The sequence below is a fragment of the Phoenix dactylifera genome, chromosome 10 (assembly GCF_051530095.1).
Source record: "Phoenix dactylifera cultivar Ajwa chromosome 10, Ajwa_hap1_PhDact_Kaust_v1.1, whole genome shotgun sequence".
NCBI classification, from domain to species: domain Eukaryota; kingdom Viridiplantae; phylum Streptophyta; class Magnoliopsida; order Arecales; family Arecaceae; genus Phoenix; species Phoenix dactylifera.
The window spans coordinates 27,964,783-27,980,953 of NC_143199.1; the positions used below are offsets into that span (position 1 = coordinate 27,964,783).

General features: G+C 37.7%; 3 protein-coding genes across 3 annotated transcripts; 2 read left to right on the top strand and 1 right to left on the bottom strand.

Annotated features, from left to right (window-relative positions):
* The first annotated feature begins 1,728 nt into the window (after positions 1-1,728).
* On the top strand, positions 1,729-5,495 carry LOC103722765 (peroxidase 64-like). The gene is made up of 4 exons (XM_008813443.6): positions 1,729-2,526; positions 2,612-2,800; positions 4,137-4,299; positions 4,724-5,495. The coding sequence occupies exons 1-4, from the start codon at positions 2,332-2,334 to the stop codon at positions 5,125-5,127; spliced, it is 951 nt and encodes a 316-aa protein (XP_008811665.5). The 5' UTR covers positions 1,729-2,331; the 3' UTR covers positions 5,128-5,495.
* A 659-nt stretch (positions 5,496-6,154) lies between these two features.
* On the bottom strand, positions 6,155-7,221 carry LOC103722755 (uncharacterized). Its single transcript, XM_017846655.5, has one exon. It carries the CDS (start codon positions 6,686-6,688, stop codon positions 6,245-6,247), a length of 444 nt encoding a protein of 147 aa, XP_017702144.3. The 5' UTR covers positions 6,689-7,221; the 3' UTR covers positions 6,155-6,244.
* Positions 7,222-7,365: 144 nt separating this feature from the next.
* Positions 7,366-14,319, top strand: LOC103724124 (uncharacterized). The gene is made up of 6 exons (XM_088705789.2): positions 7,366-7,450; positions 7,742-7,977; positions 12,826-12,944; positions 13,618-13,675; positions 13,796-13,873; positions 13,945-14,319. Exons 2-6 carry the CDS (start codon positions 7,785-7,787, stop codon positions 14,136-14,138), a joined length of 642 nt encoding a protein of 213 aa, XP_088561915.2. The 5' UTR covers positions 7,366-7,450; positions 7,742-7,784; the 3' UTR covers positions 14,139-14,319.
* Positions 14,320-16,171: the final 1,852 nt, after the last annotated feature.

The following is a 16,171-nucleotide window of genomic DNA, read 5'->3' on the forward strand; positions in this document are numbered from 1 at the left end:
CATATCCTATGTTGGTAGAATGGCATCTAAAAATTACTATTTTTCTTGGAAATAATAAATTGAATTAAAATTTTATATCTATAAAACTTTGAAAATTAATTGGTTGAAAGTTTGCCTAAATTGAAGCGTGTGAGAGCATTGCCCTAAGAATGTGATTCGCCTCCTATGTATAGGTCTACGCCGATCTCGCTCTAAGAAAGAGGAAAGAGGAAGATAATTGAAAAAAATAATAGTAGAAACAGGAGGGTCATAGCACTTTGGAAAAAAAAATAAAAGATTTGTTCTAAAGCGCCCCACGGCCAACCACACCAAGCACGTATGTATGTGCGGTCATCAGCTCACTTCTCTAAAAGTCCGACTTAGACTTCATAAGATCGGATTTTCATTTAAGCAATAAAACTTACCTTCACATATGCGATATTGGATGAAAAAAAGAAGTATTTTAAAGCATTTAAACTGGCTAAAAATTGTTGGATAAGGTTGGTTTTATTTTTATTTGAAATATAAATCTTTTCAAATTAAAAAAACTCCATCATATTATGCAACAACAAAAAAAAAAAGTGCATGTTTTTCATTAAAAAAAACTATATTATGCATCAGATTTCTCAAAAAGGAGATACTTGTAGTAGGATCCAAATAACAAGGAAAAACAGCCTGATCAATACAAAGTTAAATTGATCTTCCCATCTTCCACCCCAGGAGTAAAGAAGAAAAAGTGATCTGCAATGTAGAATTACCCTGAAAAACACTCATTATTGAAAGTACAAGTTTGGTGTGAATACTTGCCAAATTATTGGATATCCAAAATTACAAGTCAAGGAAGCAATGATAAATCCACAGGCTTGGTACCGTGTCTGCGTCAAATGCTCTTCCAAGCCAAGGAAGATATTCCTTTCAACTCGTAACTAACCATGACCACGAGAATCGCTTTACAATGCATCGTCCATGAATCAGTAGATGAAGTGGAAGCAAAGAATGATATGACCCTCGAGTTCCTTCCATAAATCTTATAGGCCAGCTCTGCCTTACTATTTTAATTCCGGATATCCATGAACCCCATGAACGAGTAAAGACATGCTGTTGGTATTTCAGTCTCCTCCTACTCCAAACTTACCCAAATCCCATCACCTTTCTCGTAATAGTGACTCGACGTAGATGTGGGGAATAATAATAAAGTTAAGAGGCTTGTGGACAAAGCTTTCTAGCTCGAAGCCATTTGATACCTCAACTCTACCCACCATGTTCCTCCTTAAGGGATGCAAGTTATGGCTGTAAGTGAAGCGACATAGCTAAGTTAGGTGCTTTGCTTGTTGAATTTAGCAAAATAAGACCTTCATGGCATTATCGTGAACAGAGGGAGGTGACAATGCACTGTTATTATGAAAAAAAAGGGTAAAATCCGTTTAAGGGTGCAAGTACCAATCTGAAGTGACAAAGGAAATGGTTGCTGCGTTTGTGTTGGCAATTATTCTAGAATCCAAGTACTTGTCTCATCTTATTTAATCTTAAGACTCCTTCAGAATCAAGCATGTTGTAGTCGCAACAACATATATTTCTTAAAAGAATAGCAACCAAATCATACAACGACGACAACAAAGACGACAACAAATGGAGACTCATTGTTTGTTTTCGAGAATAACGAATGGATATTCACTGTTTTATATCAATCAAATTTGGGTGTCATGCTAGAATCATGGCCTGCTGCTACCATACAATTTGCATCTCAAATTTAGAAGCATGGTTGATTTCCAGTTTTGTTTTGTTATTGACATGGGTAGCATTGTCGAACACAATGTCGGCAGAAAGATTCTCGATCTCAGCAGAGTGACATGATTCTAAGCATCCAGTTCTCTATCATGATTCATAACTCTATATCAGTGTCTGGTGGTAGATCGGTAGCAATCCCTTAGTCCAGTAAAAAAAATTACTTCCATATGCCGTTACATTAAAAAAAAAAATAAATCACCATCCTATATCTTAATTCAATCCAGCTGTGATTTTATCCAAATGAAATCTAAGTTAAAAGTCAAATTATTTCTTTCTTCTCATAGTTAACGATATCCAGTCATCCTATCATCCAGAAGCTCACATACACTTCATAAAGAATTTTTTTAAAAAAAAGAGCAAACTCACACTGCGAGGAAGAAAACAAGAACAGTACTCCATTATCACGAAATATTCTTGCTCACCAAACACTTTTAATTAAGTTACCTTCAATAGACTGTAACAACACCAGAATCAACACATCTTCCCTTGTCACTACTATATATATACACCATCTCTCCTCACCCCTTCCACGTCGAAGAAAAATTTGAAAGAAAAGCAGAGGAGATGGCTGCATTGATCTCTTCTCTTCTCATCCTCTCCCTTGTTCATGTTGGTCATGCTCTGAGTGTAAATTACTATGCCAAGACCTGCCCCCATGTCGAGACGGCGGTAACGAAGGCAGTGAAGAAAGCAATGGCTAATGACCGAACAGCTTCTGCAGCCTTGCTTCGCATGCATTTCCATGATTGTTTCATTAGGGTCTCTCTCTCTCTCTGTCTCTGTCTCTAAATTATGCTGAAATTGAACTGCCTTTCTAACAATATGCATCTGTTATTTGTTGAAGGGTTGTGATGGTTCAGTGTTACTGAACTCAGAGGGGAATAACACAGCAGAGAAGGATGGGCCTCCCAACATCTCATTGCATGCCTTCTATGTGATCGACAATGCCAAGAAAGCAGTGGAAGCAGCGTGCCCAGGTGTGGTCTCATGTGCGGATATATTGGCTCTGGCTGCAAGAGACGCAGTGGTCCTGGTAAGTAAATCGTTGCCAAGGTCTGTTGTGGCCTCGCATCCTTCCTGTGTCTGCTGAGGCTCAGACTCATCCAAACCATTTGCCACCAAAGTGAGGCCAGAATCTAAGCCTCTTCTGCACTTGGACTTTTTTCACTGATAAAAGCTTGTGCGACAAATTAATTCTATTATTTGGAAACATATGTTTTTCAACAACATGTTAAGTTTTAATAAAATCTAAGTTTACATGACCTATGAGGGAAGTCCATCTATGAGCTTTTTATAACACTAGTAGGCCTTGATACTAATTAACTGAGCTGACAACCCACCCTTGCAACTTGCTGACTGAGATTCCTAATCTGAGGGCTATTAGGTTTATGTGCATGACAAATAGACTGTCCCCTGTTCTTTAATATATGTCCAGCAGGCAATTTTGAGATATACAACAGGGACAGCACTCTTTTGAATATCTCTATATCTTATCTCTATATCTCCTAATTCTAATGAAATAATGATTTGCTTCAAATATATGGTATAATCACCAATAAATTATATTTAAATATGACCCAAGCAAGCTAGTTAATACCCATTATATATTAGGACAAGATGGGGGAAAAAAAAACAAAAAACAGTTAGCAATCAACTTCCAACAGGACATGTTCTTTTTAGGGTCAAAGCCTCATCTTGTATTCTGATCCTACCTAATCCATCCTCACATTCCACAAGCCCTAAAGCTGCACAACCCTCTTCTTGTCGAAATGCAATAACGACTCATTTGGTTTGCAAGAACAATTTTCCTTCACTGAAATGTTTTTTCTGAAAAGCTGATGCTTGGATGCCTGGAAAGTGCTTTTTATATGTTTGGTTGACCATGAAAAAGTAGCATATTCTAGAGTGGCTTATATTTAGTTGAGTATATATTTTTTTGAAAAAATTATGTAAAATACCTATTATACCCTTAATAAAGGGAAAGACCTTATTTCATTCTATTTCTAAAAGCTTAAAGGTATTTTTGGAAAAAAAATTATCCTAATTCCCAGCCGATGGAAATTGCACTTTTCCATATCCCACACAAGTTTTTCTTTCATATGAAATATGAGATTCTTATTCCCATAGAAAAGCTATTTTTTCATCTCTCCTTTGAAAACTATAACCAAACATGAAACATTTCTCCATTTTTTCTTTGACCACACTTTCCTTCCTCCTCTTCCCGCAATCCAAACGAGTCCTAAGAGTTTATTAATCTTCCTGTGTAACTTAGCTAACCATATTTTAAGATGCAAGCTTATGAGTGAGATAAACTATTCATCAACATGTAAATCCGTTCATAACCATGATGACTTTTTATTCCTCTGCAGTCTGGGGGTCCCACATGGGAGGTTCCTAAAGGAAGACTAGATGGGAGGGTGTCCAAGGCCAGCGAGACGAAACAATTGCCAGCTCCCACCTTCAACTTCTCCCAACTGAAGCAAAGCTTCTCTCAGAGAGGCCTTTGCACAGAAGATCTGGTGGCACTCTCAGGTAGTGACACAATAAACGCCAGAGTTGGAACATGTTCCATGTTCCTTATCTAAAAAAAACAATCTCCATTTGTGGGACAACCATGAGTTGGTCTTGAGGTTTCCTCTGTTGAAGCCTAGAAAAGAAAGCTTTTACTCTGTCTCTTGGTTGTTGCATCTCCTCCCTTTTGATGGGAGGAGATCTATCTCCAAGGGTAACCAATTGACAGCTCGCCTACAATCCAATCCATGTGATATATATATATATAAGAATGCCAGAACAGCTCAAAAATCTTACTCCGCTGATGTGGTACCTTTTTTTGCTATTTTAAGATCGACATCTTACAAACTCTCACATTTTCCCGTCTTTGTTTTCCTTCAGAACAGATTTGCAAGTCATTCCACAATTTCTCATGGCTAAAGCATTCTTCGTGCATGTATTGTAGGTGGACACACCCTAGGGTTCTCTCATTGCTCCTCCTTCCAGAATAGAATACATAACTTTGATGCTAGCCATGATCTCGACCCTTCGATGAATCCTTCCTTCGCAGCAAGCCTTCAGAAGGTGTGCCCTACTCATAACAAGGTGAAAAATGCAGGATCAACTATGGACTCCACAACCACAACATTCGACAATGTCTATTACAAGCTACTCCTGAAAGGGAAGAGTCTGTTCTCTTCAGACCAAGCCCTTCTAACTCATCCCAAGACCAAAGGGTTGGTTTCCAAATTTGCTAGCTCGCAAGAAGCATTCAATGAAGCATTTGTCAGGTCTATGATCAAAATGAGTGAAATAACAGGTGGACAAGAAGTGCGGTTGGACTGCAGGGTGGTTAATGGGCAAAGGTGATTAGATCGATCGTGATATCTGTGAATGTTTTAATTTAGCATTTTGGACTTGTGTTTATGCCTTTGTGTGTGGATGGTGAATAAAGAGAGCTGGAAATAAAGAAGACTTCATCTTTCAAATGAACTCTGGTACGAGATGCATGTTGTTACTTGTCTATAAGGGCAAAAAATCAGTAAGTGCTAGCATAAATATTAGTGAGTGGGAACTTTAAAACCTTCCTATTATTTTTTGCAAATTATTTAAACTTATCCTCTCTCTGTATTCTATTCTCTGCTTAGGATTAGCTTACTGTTTTCTCATGTTCACCACTTTGACATTTATAATGTCCGCAAATTCCTATAATGTTACTTGGGCCTTTTTTCATGGTCGTTAATGTTGTTTGGGGCTTTGATTTAAAATATAAGCATAGAGTTGTCCCTTGAGAAAATGCTTGGTTGAACAGTATCATTGGAGCATGTTTTTCCCAGGCATTGCTTTCTCCATATAATCATGTAGGGGCTATGAAATAAAGATGCAGACTCTTAGAAGTGAAAGTGCAAACACTACTAGAATCTTTTATATATACATATATATACATACATATATATACATACATATATATATATGCATATATATGTATATGTATTTGCATATACATATATACATCTACATATTTATATATATACATATATATGTATGCACATATATATACATACATATATATATATGCATATATATGTATATGTATTTGCATATACATATATACATCTACATATTTATATATATACATATATATGTATGCACATATATATATATATATATATATATATATATATATATATATATATATATATATATATATATATATATATATATATATATATATATATATATATATATATATATATATATATATATATATATATATATATATATATATATATATATATATATATATATGTATGTATTTGTACACACACACACATATATATATATACATATGCATATATATATATATGTATGTACACAAAATGGTGATAGATTAAACTTGAAATCCAAATGGCTTGGCAAGCACCAACCAAGAAACCCAATTTTATGATGCTCAATCTTGTTTCCACAAATAAAATTCAAAAGATGCTCATACTTGAATTTTGACGAGCTTCCTCCTCGCCAAAAATCTGGCAATGGGCGGCGTGAGGGCAATGGTGATCGGAACCCTCACCGGAAAAAGAGCCTTGTTGCAGAGGATCGCCAGCGCGAGCGCTCCGCCGCTCGATGCCGCCAACTCCGCCGTCCTGTTCCTCTTCTTCTCCTCCCCAACGGGAGGCGGCGGAGCAGGGGCATCGTTGCTGTCCAACGCGACGGCGGGGTCGCCGGACGGGTCTCCGCCGCCGCCGGAGGAGGAGGCGAAGGGTTCCTTGCTGAGGAGGCCAACCTTCTGCAAGAGGGACTCGACGTCGACGCTGTTCTTGATGGCGATGTAAAGGCCGGTGATGGAGGCGGCCGAGCTGGAGAAGTGGACGCCCAGCGCCACCTTCCCGTACTTCTTCATCAGCTCCCGCATCCTCCCCGTGTACGCCATCCCCGGCGAGATTAGGGTTAGCGTCAGGGTTTTCGTAGAGAGCCCGAAAGAACGTCTAGGGTTTTATTAGGGTTTTGAGTTCCTCCACCGAGAATTACGGTCGAGAGCCCTTGCCAATTCTGTTTTATTAGGGTTTTATTGGGGTTGCTAGGTCTTGGAAATTTCAGAAGCTACGCTACAAAAGTGACGCAGTGGCCTTCACTAGACAAATATTTAGAGATGCTAACAGGATTGCAGACTCGATGGCTTCTTATACGATCAATTACTTCATATATTTTATGAATCGAAAAGAAAGAGTTGCCGAGAGCATCATGAGACTTCCTATTTTTGCTTTTATTAGTTGTATCTGTACTCGGATTGTATGACGTGCTCGTTTTCAAAAAAAAAAAAAATCACTAGCTCCTTAGATTTGATTGTTACGGATCCACCGTAAAAGATTAGATCTAGGTTCTCCACGAGCCTTCATTGTTTCCACTAATGGAGGGACAGGTTCTCTTGTAACATGAGAGAAGAGGAGGAGGAGGAGGAGCTAATTCCAATGATATCCAAATCTAGCCCAACCAAAACATTTTGGGCTGGGCCGGCCCGTTTGTTCATCTCGGCTGAATCCAGGATGAGTCGCTTCTCCTCGCTTGGATTACTTTATTCTCTCCATCTCTGTACTTCTCGAAGCTGCTCACGCCCTTCGCTTAATATAAAATAACATCCAGAACCAAAGTGCCAACCATCCCAATCCTCTCTCTCGCTGTCGCTCTCTCTTCGAAGGAAGAGGGGTTAGTTTCCAGGCTATGCATGTATATCGCGAGGCCAATGGGGTGGCCGATTGGGTGGCGGCATTTGTTGCGAGCCACTCAGGAGGTACCCTATGGTCAGGCGAGTATGAGTTGCCCGGAGCTCTTCGGAGCATTTTGTCTTCTGACTCTATTGGATGTATTCGTACCCGAGTTGTATGAAATGCCCGTTTCATCAAAAAAAAAAAAAAAAAAAAAAAAAAAAAAAAAAAAAAAAAAAAAAAAAAAAAAAAAAAGAAGAAAGAAAGAAAGAAAAAAAAAAAAGGAAGAGGGGTTAGAAGAAAAGGTGCTTCGAAATCTTTCCCATGGCTCTCGCTTGCTCTCTGCCGCGCTTGCCTCTGGCACGCCCCAACCCCAATTCCGCTTCCGATCCTTGGTCACTATCGATGCCTATGAATCGCCTCTCGTTCCCTCTCTCTTCTTCTCATCCCCCTCCGCCTCCCTTCCGGGCCAAGGCGGCCAACCCCTTCTCCACCTCCCGCGGAGACCAGCACAGAGGTATCAGCTAATCCAGCTATTTTTATAGCCCATTGCATCGCCTCTTAGTGGATGTATTCGATTATAGTTTCTTTATTGCTGGCATTTTTGATCCATGGATCGTTAGGCTATAGCTAGAGAATGGTCATTTTGTTAATTAGATGCTTGGCGAGATCTTTAAGTTCTTATAATACCTTTTCCCCCTTATGCTTAAGGATTTCTGGAGACTTTTATTTCTTCCTTTTGTCCCTTGTTTAATGTAGTCGATTATGTCCAATTTTGAGATTTAAGGTGAACTTTTTCTTAATTGATTCTTGTCTAACGATTTATTTCATTATCCAAAAAAATGGAGAGAGAGAGAGAGAGAGAGAGAGAGAGAGAGAGAGAGAGAGAGAGAGAGAGAGATGAATTTATGTTGAACAGAATGCGAGCGCTTAGAAGTGTTATGTGATTTTTGTGATAGCATAGGTTGACTCTGCTGTTGGTCAGAAACTTTTTTCTACTGTAGATCTGTGCTATGTACCCAATAAGCTTTCTAGATTCAATCTAAGAGCATTATCACCTTCCAGCGCATCAACAAAGTAGCCTGGTGGCATCATGTTCTTGATGCAAAGCTCAGAGATGGTCATGTACCCTCACTTGGCCGCGTGGTTGAAACTTTTTTCCTTTCGGCTGGAAAAGTAGATCTGACCTGCATTAGTTCTATGCCACCCTAACTTGATTATAAAAGCAAAAAAAATGACAAAAACAGGGTCATAGTGTTTTATGACTCAAATCGGTATAAGCACATAGGGTCCATGCATGTACTAGGTATACAAAGATAGGTGTTTTTGGATGTGGTAAAACTTGAAAAGAATCATAGAGTTTTTTTTTTTTAAAAAAAAAAATGAAGAATCATGCTTGATGGCATGGGGATCCTATCTAACAAAAGTTTGAAGAGATTGACTTGAATCTGCATCAAGGAGTTTGTGATGAAAAACTGTTTCAAGTTGGATGGAAGGTATGGTGATGGAATTGGGGATGCTTTAGCTTTGGCAAATGATGTTGATTATGGTTTATTGGCTACAAAGAGTGTCTCATGACCATTGATTGTTGAATAAAGAATGGCTATATGATGTTGTTGCCAATTTTTTTGTTCCATATGTTTTTACCACATGGTTAGTGATACAGGGTCAACAATTTATTAACAAGACAGTCTTTAACATTTTTTTGCTTTTATAATCAACATGGGTTGGCATTTTCTTGACTCTATTGGAGAGAAAAGGTTTGGAAGTTGTTGCAAGATATGGTCTTGTTCGAGAGACCTCATGTTTTCTTGTACACCTTGATAGGGACGCTAAAGGATTTCAACAGTTGTAGAGGAATATGAGAAAAGAGAATGATTAAGATGAAAGAGAGAAAGAGTGAATGTGCATACATTTTTAACGGTCATTTCTAGTTTATGACTTTATATGGTTAAACTTTTTTTTTTTTCTAATTAAGATCCTACTTGAGGAAAATGAGCGGCAACACTACCCTTTTTCAGGCTGCAAGTAGTTACAAACTCAAAATAGCGAGGTCCATTATGTATTGATACACTCAAAAGGCCAATATGAACAGCACAAATGCTAACATAAAGCACCATTTGATTACTTTTTTCCTGAGATGTGATCAGCACCATGAACAATCTCTATTAAGCCGTTGTATATAGATGAGTAGGAATGTAGGGAAGGAGACAAAAGAGGGGTGAAAGTAGTGGGAAGTGATCTTAATATACTACTTGAGAGGATTTGGACATGAATAAAACCAGTTAGATGGTAGAGTCCATATGACAACCTGAAAAAGAATATGATACTAACTGCTTATATGTAGTTTTAGACCATGTAATTAGATTATTAGAGCTAAGTAACTAAAGCCTGTGTATGAAATATTAGTGTCTCACCTATGGTGGGGTTTTAGGGGATTACAGGTGGAAAGAAGATTGATACTATTCATATACCAAAAAGCATTTCATGGAGATGTTCTTAAGATTTCTTATCTGTGTGATATGTACATAAAAATGAAGAAACACTGGATCATCTCTTTTTCTTTTTCATTTTTGGTATACTTGAGTGCATAGTTCACATTGAGCTTTTCAGCGTGTCTTAGATTTTCATGAGAAAAATGAAGGATCTCTTTGACAAGGTCATTGGGAGGAACTTAAATAAATAAGTAGAGTGCTTTAGACAACTTTATTTAAAACCTATCTTTGAGACAACTTTATTTAAAGCCGTGCTATAAAAAAATAAGAATTTCTTTTCCATAAAAAGAATCATTACTCAATCCACAAAATAACATATGATGTATCTAATCTTTTGGAATGCGACATCTTCGGGGAGGGCATAAACGTCAAACTCTTTAGAACGGTGCTTTGAGGGATGTCTGTGCCATAAACTGCCAGTGGATGAATTACTTGAGGTCCTTTCCCTAGTGGTAGGGTCAAGTTTAAGATGGTGCAATTTGGAAACTTGAACGTCTTAAATAAGGACAGATTATATACTTGAGGTCTTTTTGGATACCTTTAAATACCATAAATCTGCAAACATCAGTACTTTTTTCATGGTAAATCTAAAAGACTAGTGTTTGGATTACTTTTAAGGTGTACATACATACATACCATGCAAAGTGTTTGGATTACTTTTAAGGTGTACATACATACATACCATGCAAAGTGTTTGGATTACTTTTATGGTGAAAAGTGACTTAATAAATAGGTGATAATGTGGTAAAATATGCTTGGCTTTCTTTTCTTTTACATGCATGCAGGTCAGTACATTGCAAATATAAATTCTACATGTTAGATGAAGTCCCTTTCTCCATGCCAATTCATTTGGGACATTGTGTATCCACTCTTTATCTTATTCAAAGATGAGCCCTTTGTCTCTTTGTTTTTACATCGAAAATTCTTTGCAGATGAAGATATGTCATAGGGGCTTAAACCACTTCCCCCATTCCCATCATACCCCGAAGACAACCCATCCATCGCTGCAATATTTCTAGCAATTCCACCACTTTCCAAATGCCTCTATCTCTATTCTCCATTCCCAAACCACTCAGCCAAGTTGTCAGAATCCCCAGCTTTCTACCTGAAAAAATCCATCTCCACCTTCGTCCTTGAGTCTGCTGCCTGCAACATGGTATTGTCCTACAGTCTTGCCCATCACACCTAAACCCTCAGTTCTCGTCTACTCCCTTCCACGTATCCTTGGTGCTGAGCCTACCTGATTCAAGGTCATGCAAAGGGGAAGGAGATAATATGATGGACATGACTGTGCTGATGGGATATGGTGGTGTTTCTTTCTGTGTTTCTTCTTTCTATTTACATTTCTCAAGTGGTTGGATTCTCAACATCTGCTTATTTGTGCAAGGAAGGAATTGATTGCTTGGTCTTGCATCCACCATTTCTCTCTTAATCCAAAGGGTCTAGAACGTGGTATATAAGTTAGTTTAGTTTCTTTTTATTGTCTTTTCTTCTTTTCCGTCTTTAAACATTTATTTCCTTGAAGTTGAATATCTATGCAGGATTCATATTAGAGCTATTAGATATCCATGATGGTGGTCATCTTATGGCTTTAAAATGTGAAAGAGAAGGTGAATGCAGCAGGGATGAAGTTTCAACTTTCACGGATATGATAAAAAATGAACTGTGGCCCATCCGTAACAAATAGGATTTTTGGTGATAATTCTTGTTTCTTGTCGACCCTAGTTTGTTCTAAGAGATGATATGTGGACCTATCTAATAATATTGTATATGGATTTGATGTTGGAAGTAAAATATTTTGGAGTAAGGAGACTAGGAGAGTGTTCAGTGCTCGCAATTCTATCCAAAAACTTGTCCCTATATAATTCTCTAATAGCTAATCTAGTTCTGATTTCAATTTTCTTTCCCTGTGTAATTTCCTTTTATCATCCATGTAATGAGTACCAGAATGGGTTTTGCCTGAAGGATTCTCTCAAAACCATCAGTCCTTTACTACAGATTTTAATCCTATTTTATTTTCTTCCTGTGCATCCAAATGGGCTCTTAAACAAAAATCTTATCTGTCGCATTAGTGGTTTGCTCAGGGCTTTCATTCCAGGTAGAAGTAATTTATGACATTGCTACATCAAAATTGCTAGTCTTCTAAACAATCTTTAGAGCACATGGAAATTGCATGAATTTCATTCCATGTGGCAACAGTTGATTGTACGGTGGTACCTTGTCTATCCTTTTTTTTTTTAGATATTTATGAAAATATAGTTTTTCTAATTTTTTTTTTTGGTATAGGAGGTAATGTGCCAAGTGTGTTAAGCGTTCATTTGTCAATCAAGCTTATAATGCTGACTAGTAGCTTAAGATGTATGGACTAAATCTTTTATTTTAGCATTACCTGTGCATAAAATGTAGGAAATCTCGTTGTTGTTTTTTGTTATTCCAGCTTTTTGTGGCCCTCTATTTTAACAGATTCTCTCTCTCTTGGAGATAAATTACTAGTGATGGCCTCTGTATGGATTCTTCTTTCCTTCTGGAATGGATAGTTTATTCTTTATATTATTTGTAAACAATTCTTTTAATTTATTATGAAAAAATAAAGAAGAAAAGTACATATATCCAAGTGAATGGTGAACACATCAAATTCAGATGTTTATGAGATTGTGTTGTGTGTATGTGTGCGCATTTTCTTTCCCCTGTATGTATGTGTTTCAAGGGAAAAGGATTTTTTTTTTTTTTTTTTTTTTTGGGGGGGGGGGGTTGATGCAGGTGCCTAGAAAGCATATTAGAATTCATGAACCCGATAAACGTGGAATAGATGCTGTTATAGTTAAAGTGATATGATTTAAAGCTAAATCCTTCTTCTGTCACCTTTTCAGCAAGGGCAGAGATGCATGAATCTGAAAGCGCTTTGGCTGTAGATGCTTTCACAAATGTCAAGCATGTGCTTCTTCCGGTTACTGATCGGAATCCTTACCTTTCAGAGGGAACAAGACAGGTTCTTTCTATTTCTCACAGTCCTCAATATACCCATTGATCACTGCATCTATGCCTGCTTAGGAAAAATGTGAAAATTTTTCTTTTCTATGGAAAGAGAGAAATAGGAAGGACAGTTTGAAGGAGGGAGAGGAGGGGTGGGGAGGATAGTGGATGAGACTGGAAAAACCTGATAAGAAGAAAAAACCTGCGGGATGACTGGAGGAGTGAGGAGCAGAGAATGAGCAGGCCCATGAAGTGGGAGGGAGAGATGTACACAGGAGCTAGTGGAGGTCGACGAAGCAAAGGAAGAAGAAAGGAGGAAAGCATACCTGTGTTGTATATGGCTTTTGTGATTGAACCATTCCTTGTGATGGAAGGATATGGTTGGATATGGAAAATTTGGTTTTTAATGTGGAATTTTAGATTGAAGGAAACTTGTTTAGAGGGCCAAAAGAGGGTGTATAGGTATCTCGCAAAATATAATTTTAGGTTTTGCAAGATCCCTGTTTGACCTAAAACCCAGTCTGACATCTTACCAAAGATATTAAGCTTTAGAAAATCTTTTTTTTTTCAAGAATCTAGTGAGGATAATTTTCTTGCTCCATGGACATTACATTTAAACCCTTACACCTTTCGTAACAATTTTCTTTCTTTGTATTTTGTTTTCTTTGATAAAATTTTGTCTTTGGCAGGCTGCAGCAACCACCACTGCTCTGGCCAAAAAGTATGGAGCGGACATCACAGTCGTGGGTATGAATTTTCAGTTGCAACTACTTTACTAGAGATACACAAGTTGTTTACAATTATTTTGGTGGCATAGTCCTTTGAATGAAGGATTTCAAGGGATATAGAACTTGATCTTCCCTGCAGTTATTGATGATAAGCTGAAAGAGTCCATCCCAGAGCATGACACTCAACTGTCTAGTATTAGATGGCACCTTTCAGAAGGTTGGTTTTGTTTAATTGTCTCTCCAGTAGTTAGAACCAGTCACATATGATTGAGGCTCTTTCTTTGTCAGGTGGTTTTAAGGAATTCAGTTTGATGGAGCGGCTTGGAGAAGGAAAGAAGCCAACTGCTATTATAGGTGAGGTTGCTGATGACTTGAACTTAGATCTTGTAGTCTTAAGCATGGAAGCAATCCATTCAAAGCATGTTGATGGAAATTTGTTGGCAGAGTTCATCCCCTGTCCTGTGTTGCTTCTGCCTCTCTAATATATCTGATTGGATATAAATTGTTGTAAATTTAGTGTTTTGTAGTGGAGCTGCACTTGAGATTCTTGCCAAAACTGTTTATCCTATCTTTGCTCTTCCTATTCTTTTCCCCTTTCTTCTTTCTCATGACCCTCCAGATGTTAAGTTTCCACAATGCAAAACTATATCCAATTTTCTGAATTGATCCCTGGTTCTGTACAATAACTTTTAGGTTAAAATCATTCATTTTGTATCCCAGTGCATCAGCTTCTTTTTAGTGGCCCATGTGGAATGTGAGAGCTCAAAAGCTCTGAATTATTGGGCCGTGATACTGTACCAGGCAGTGCTTCTGTACAAAACTGTACTAAAATTTGGTCAGCAATTTTTTTGTGAGGACTGTGACACTCAACAAGTTGCTGAGCCGAGCTCAAATATCTCTCACTTGCAAAAATGAGGAGGACCTCTCCCTCCCCCGGGCTCGGCTTGATAAGAAACTTGTTCAACAGCCATAGCTTGAACGCATGATATCAATCTCGCTTCATCTCAATTACCAGTTTAGTCCGGTCCAATCCATCCAAGATGCATTCCCCAAATCGGGTATACAGATAGAATGCATAAAGCATCCTCATTGCTCATGTAGCTGAAATATAGTCTGAGAGGCCATGATGCTTGAAATGTGTTATTGAGGCATGCCAAAAGCAATGAGATTTCAACCTCTTTTTGGTGATAGCTTTCCCATATCTTCCTATATGTAGATACTGATATTTGGAATTGCTATTTTGCAGGTCATTTATTGCTTTGATTCTTGATTAGACCTAGGTTGCTTATCTCTACATTTAGCCACACTAAATGGTGCTTTGGCCCACTTGCTGATCGAACCCTGGTAATTGGTAGCAATCTACAACCTAGCCACTGTGATCTTGGAAGGATGGGTATGGGTGGTAATGTGAGCCAATAGTCAATGGCCCCACTAACTTGAATCAGAACCAACCCAATGCTTAGAATTTTGGTTTGAAATTAAACCCAAAACCCTACTGGTAAAGTTGGATACAGGCTTCCGAGCATATCATATGGATGTGTCGTTGTATGAACAGGTTTAGTGTGTCTCTTCTCACTCATTCGTCTCAATTTAGGAATAAGTCCAACCTTCCTTTGTCTCAACTATTAAAAATCTTACCATTTTAGAGAAATGACGTACTTGAATTTTCTGTCGAAAGAAAATACCTTTGCTCTTGGGCTGCTTTAAATTTTGATGAATCAAATCTGGATTTCAAGTATAGCCATCAAGAGATTAATTTAAGCACCAAAGGTAGTACTTTTAAAATCTTTGAAGATATCTCATATCAGTCAAGTGTTGGGAGGCAAGGAGCTCTAATACCAGCAAGATTTAAGTTGAAACTTATCTTAAAAAGTTTAAGCTATTAGATTTTGGGCCTAATCATCTGTCTATATATATATATATATATATATATATATAGAGAGAGAGAGAGAGAGAGAGAGAGAGAGAGAGAGAGAGAGTTGATTTCATATAGGACTAGATTTCACATATGATCCTTATCAAAAGAGGCCCTCGTCCTAAATCCATTACTATTTTATGTTTATCCACTGTTGATTGAAAATTTTATAGCTAATCTTTGATTTCAATGATCGTTTTATATTTAACCTCTGATTTGTACGTATGCGTATAAAAAGTGGTACAACTATGTACAAGCATGCCTAAGTCCTGACTATGTGCAGTACACTGGCTAAGTTAGATATCAAGTAACTGGGAATTGGCTATTTTGCAGGTGTTTAGATTAAAGTAATTATTTACTGGAAGAAGATGGAGAATAGAGCTAGCATAGAAAGAGATTCAGCAGTAGAAAAAAAAAAAAAAGAATAGAAATTAACTTCGGCATGCATGCAAATTAAAGTGTTGTTCTCAAGATATTGATTTTTCTCCCCAGTATATGAGAACGGACCTTCAGGAATCCTATCTTCATGATACATTGCCTTTCTTCACCACATCTGCCCTGACTGGTCTTTTTAACAGTTCAGGAACCATCATCATACTA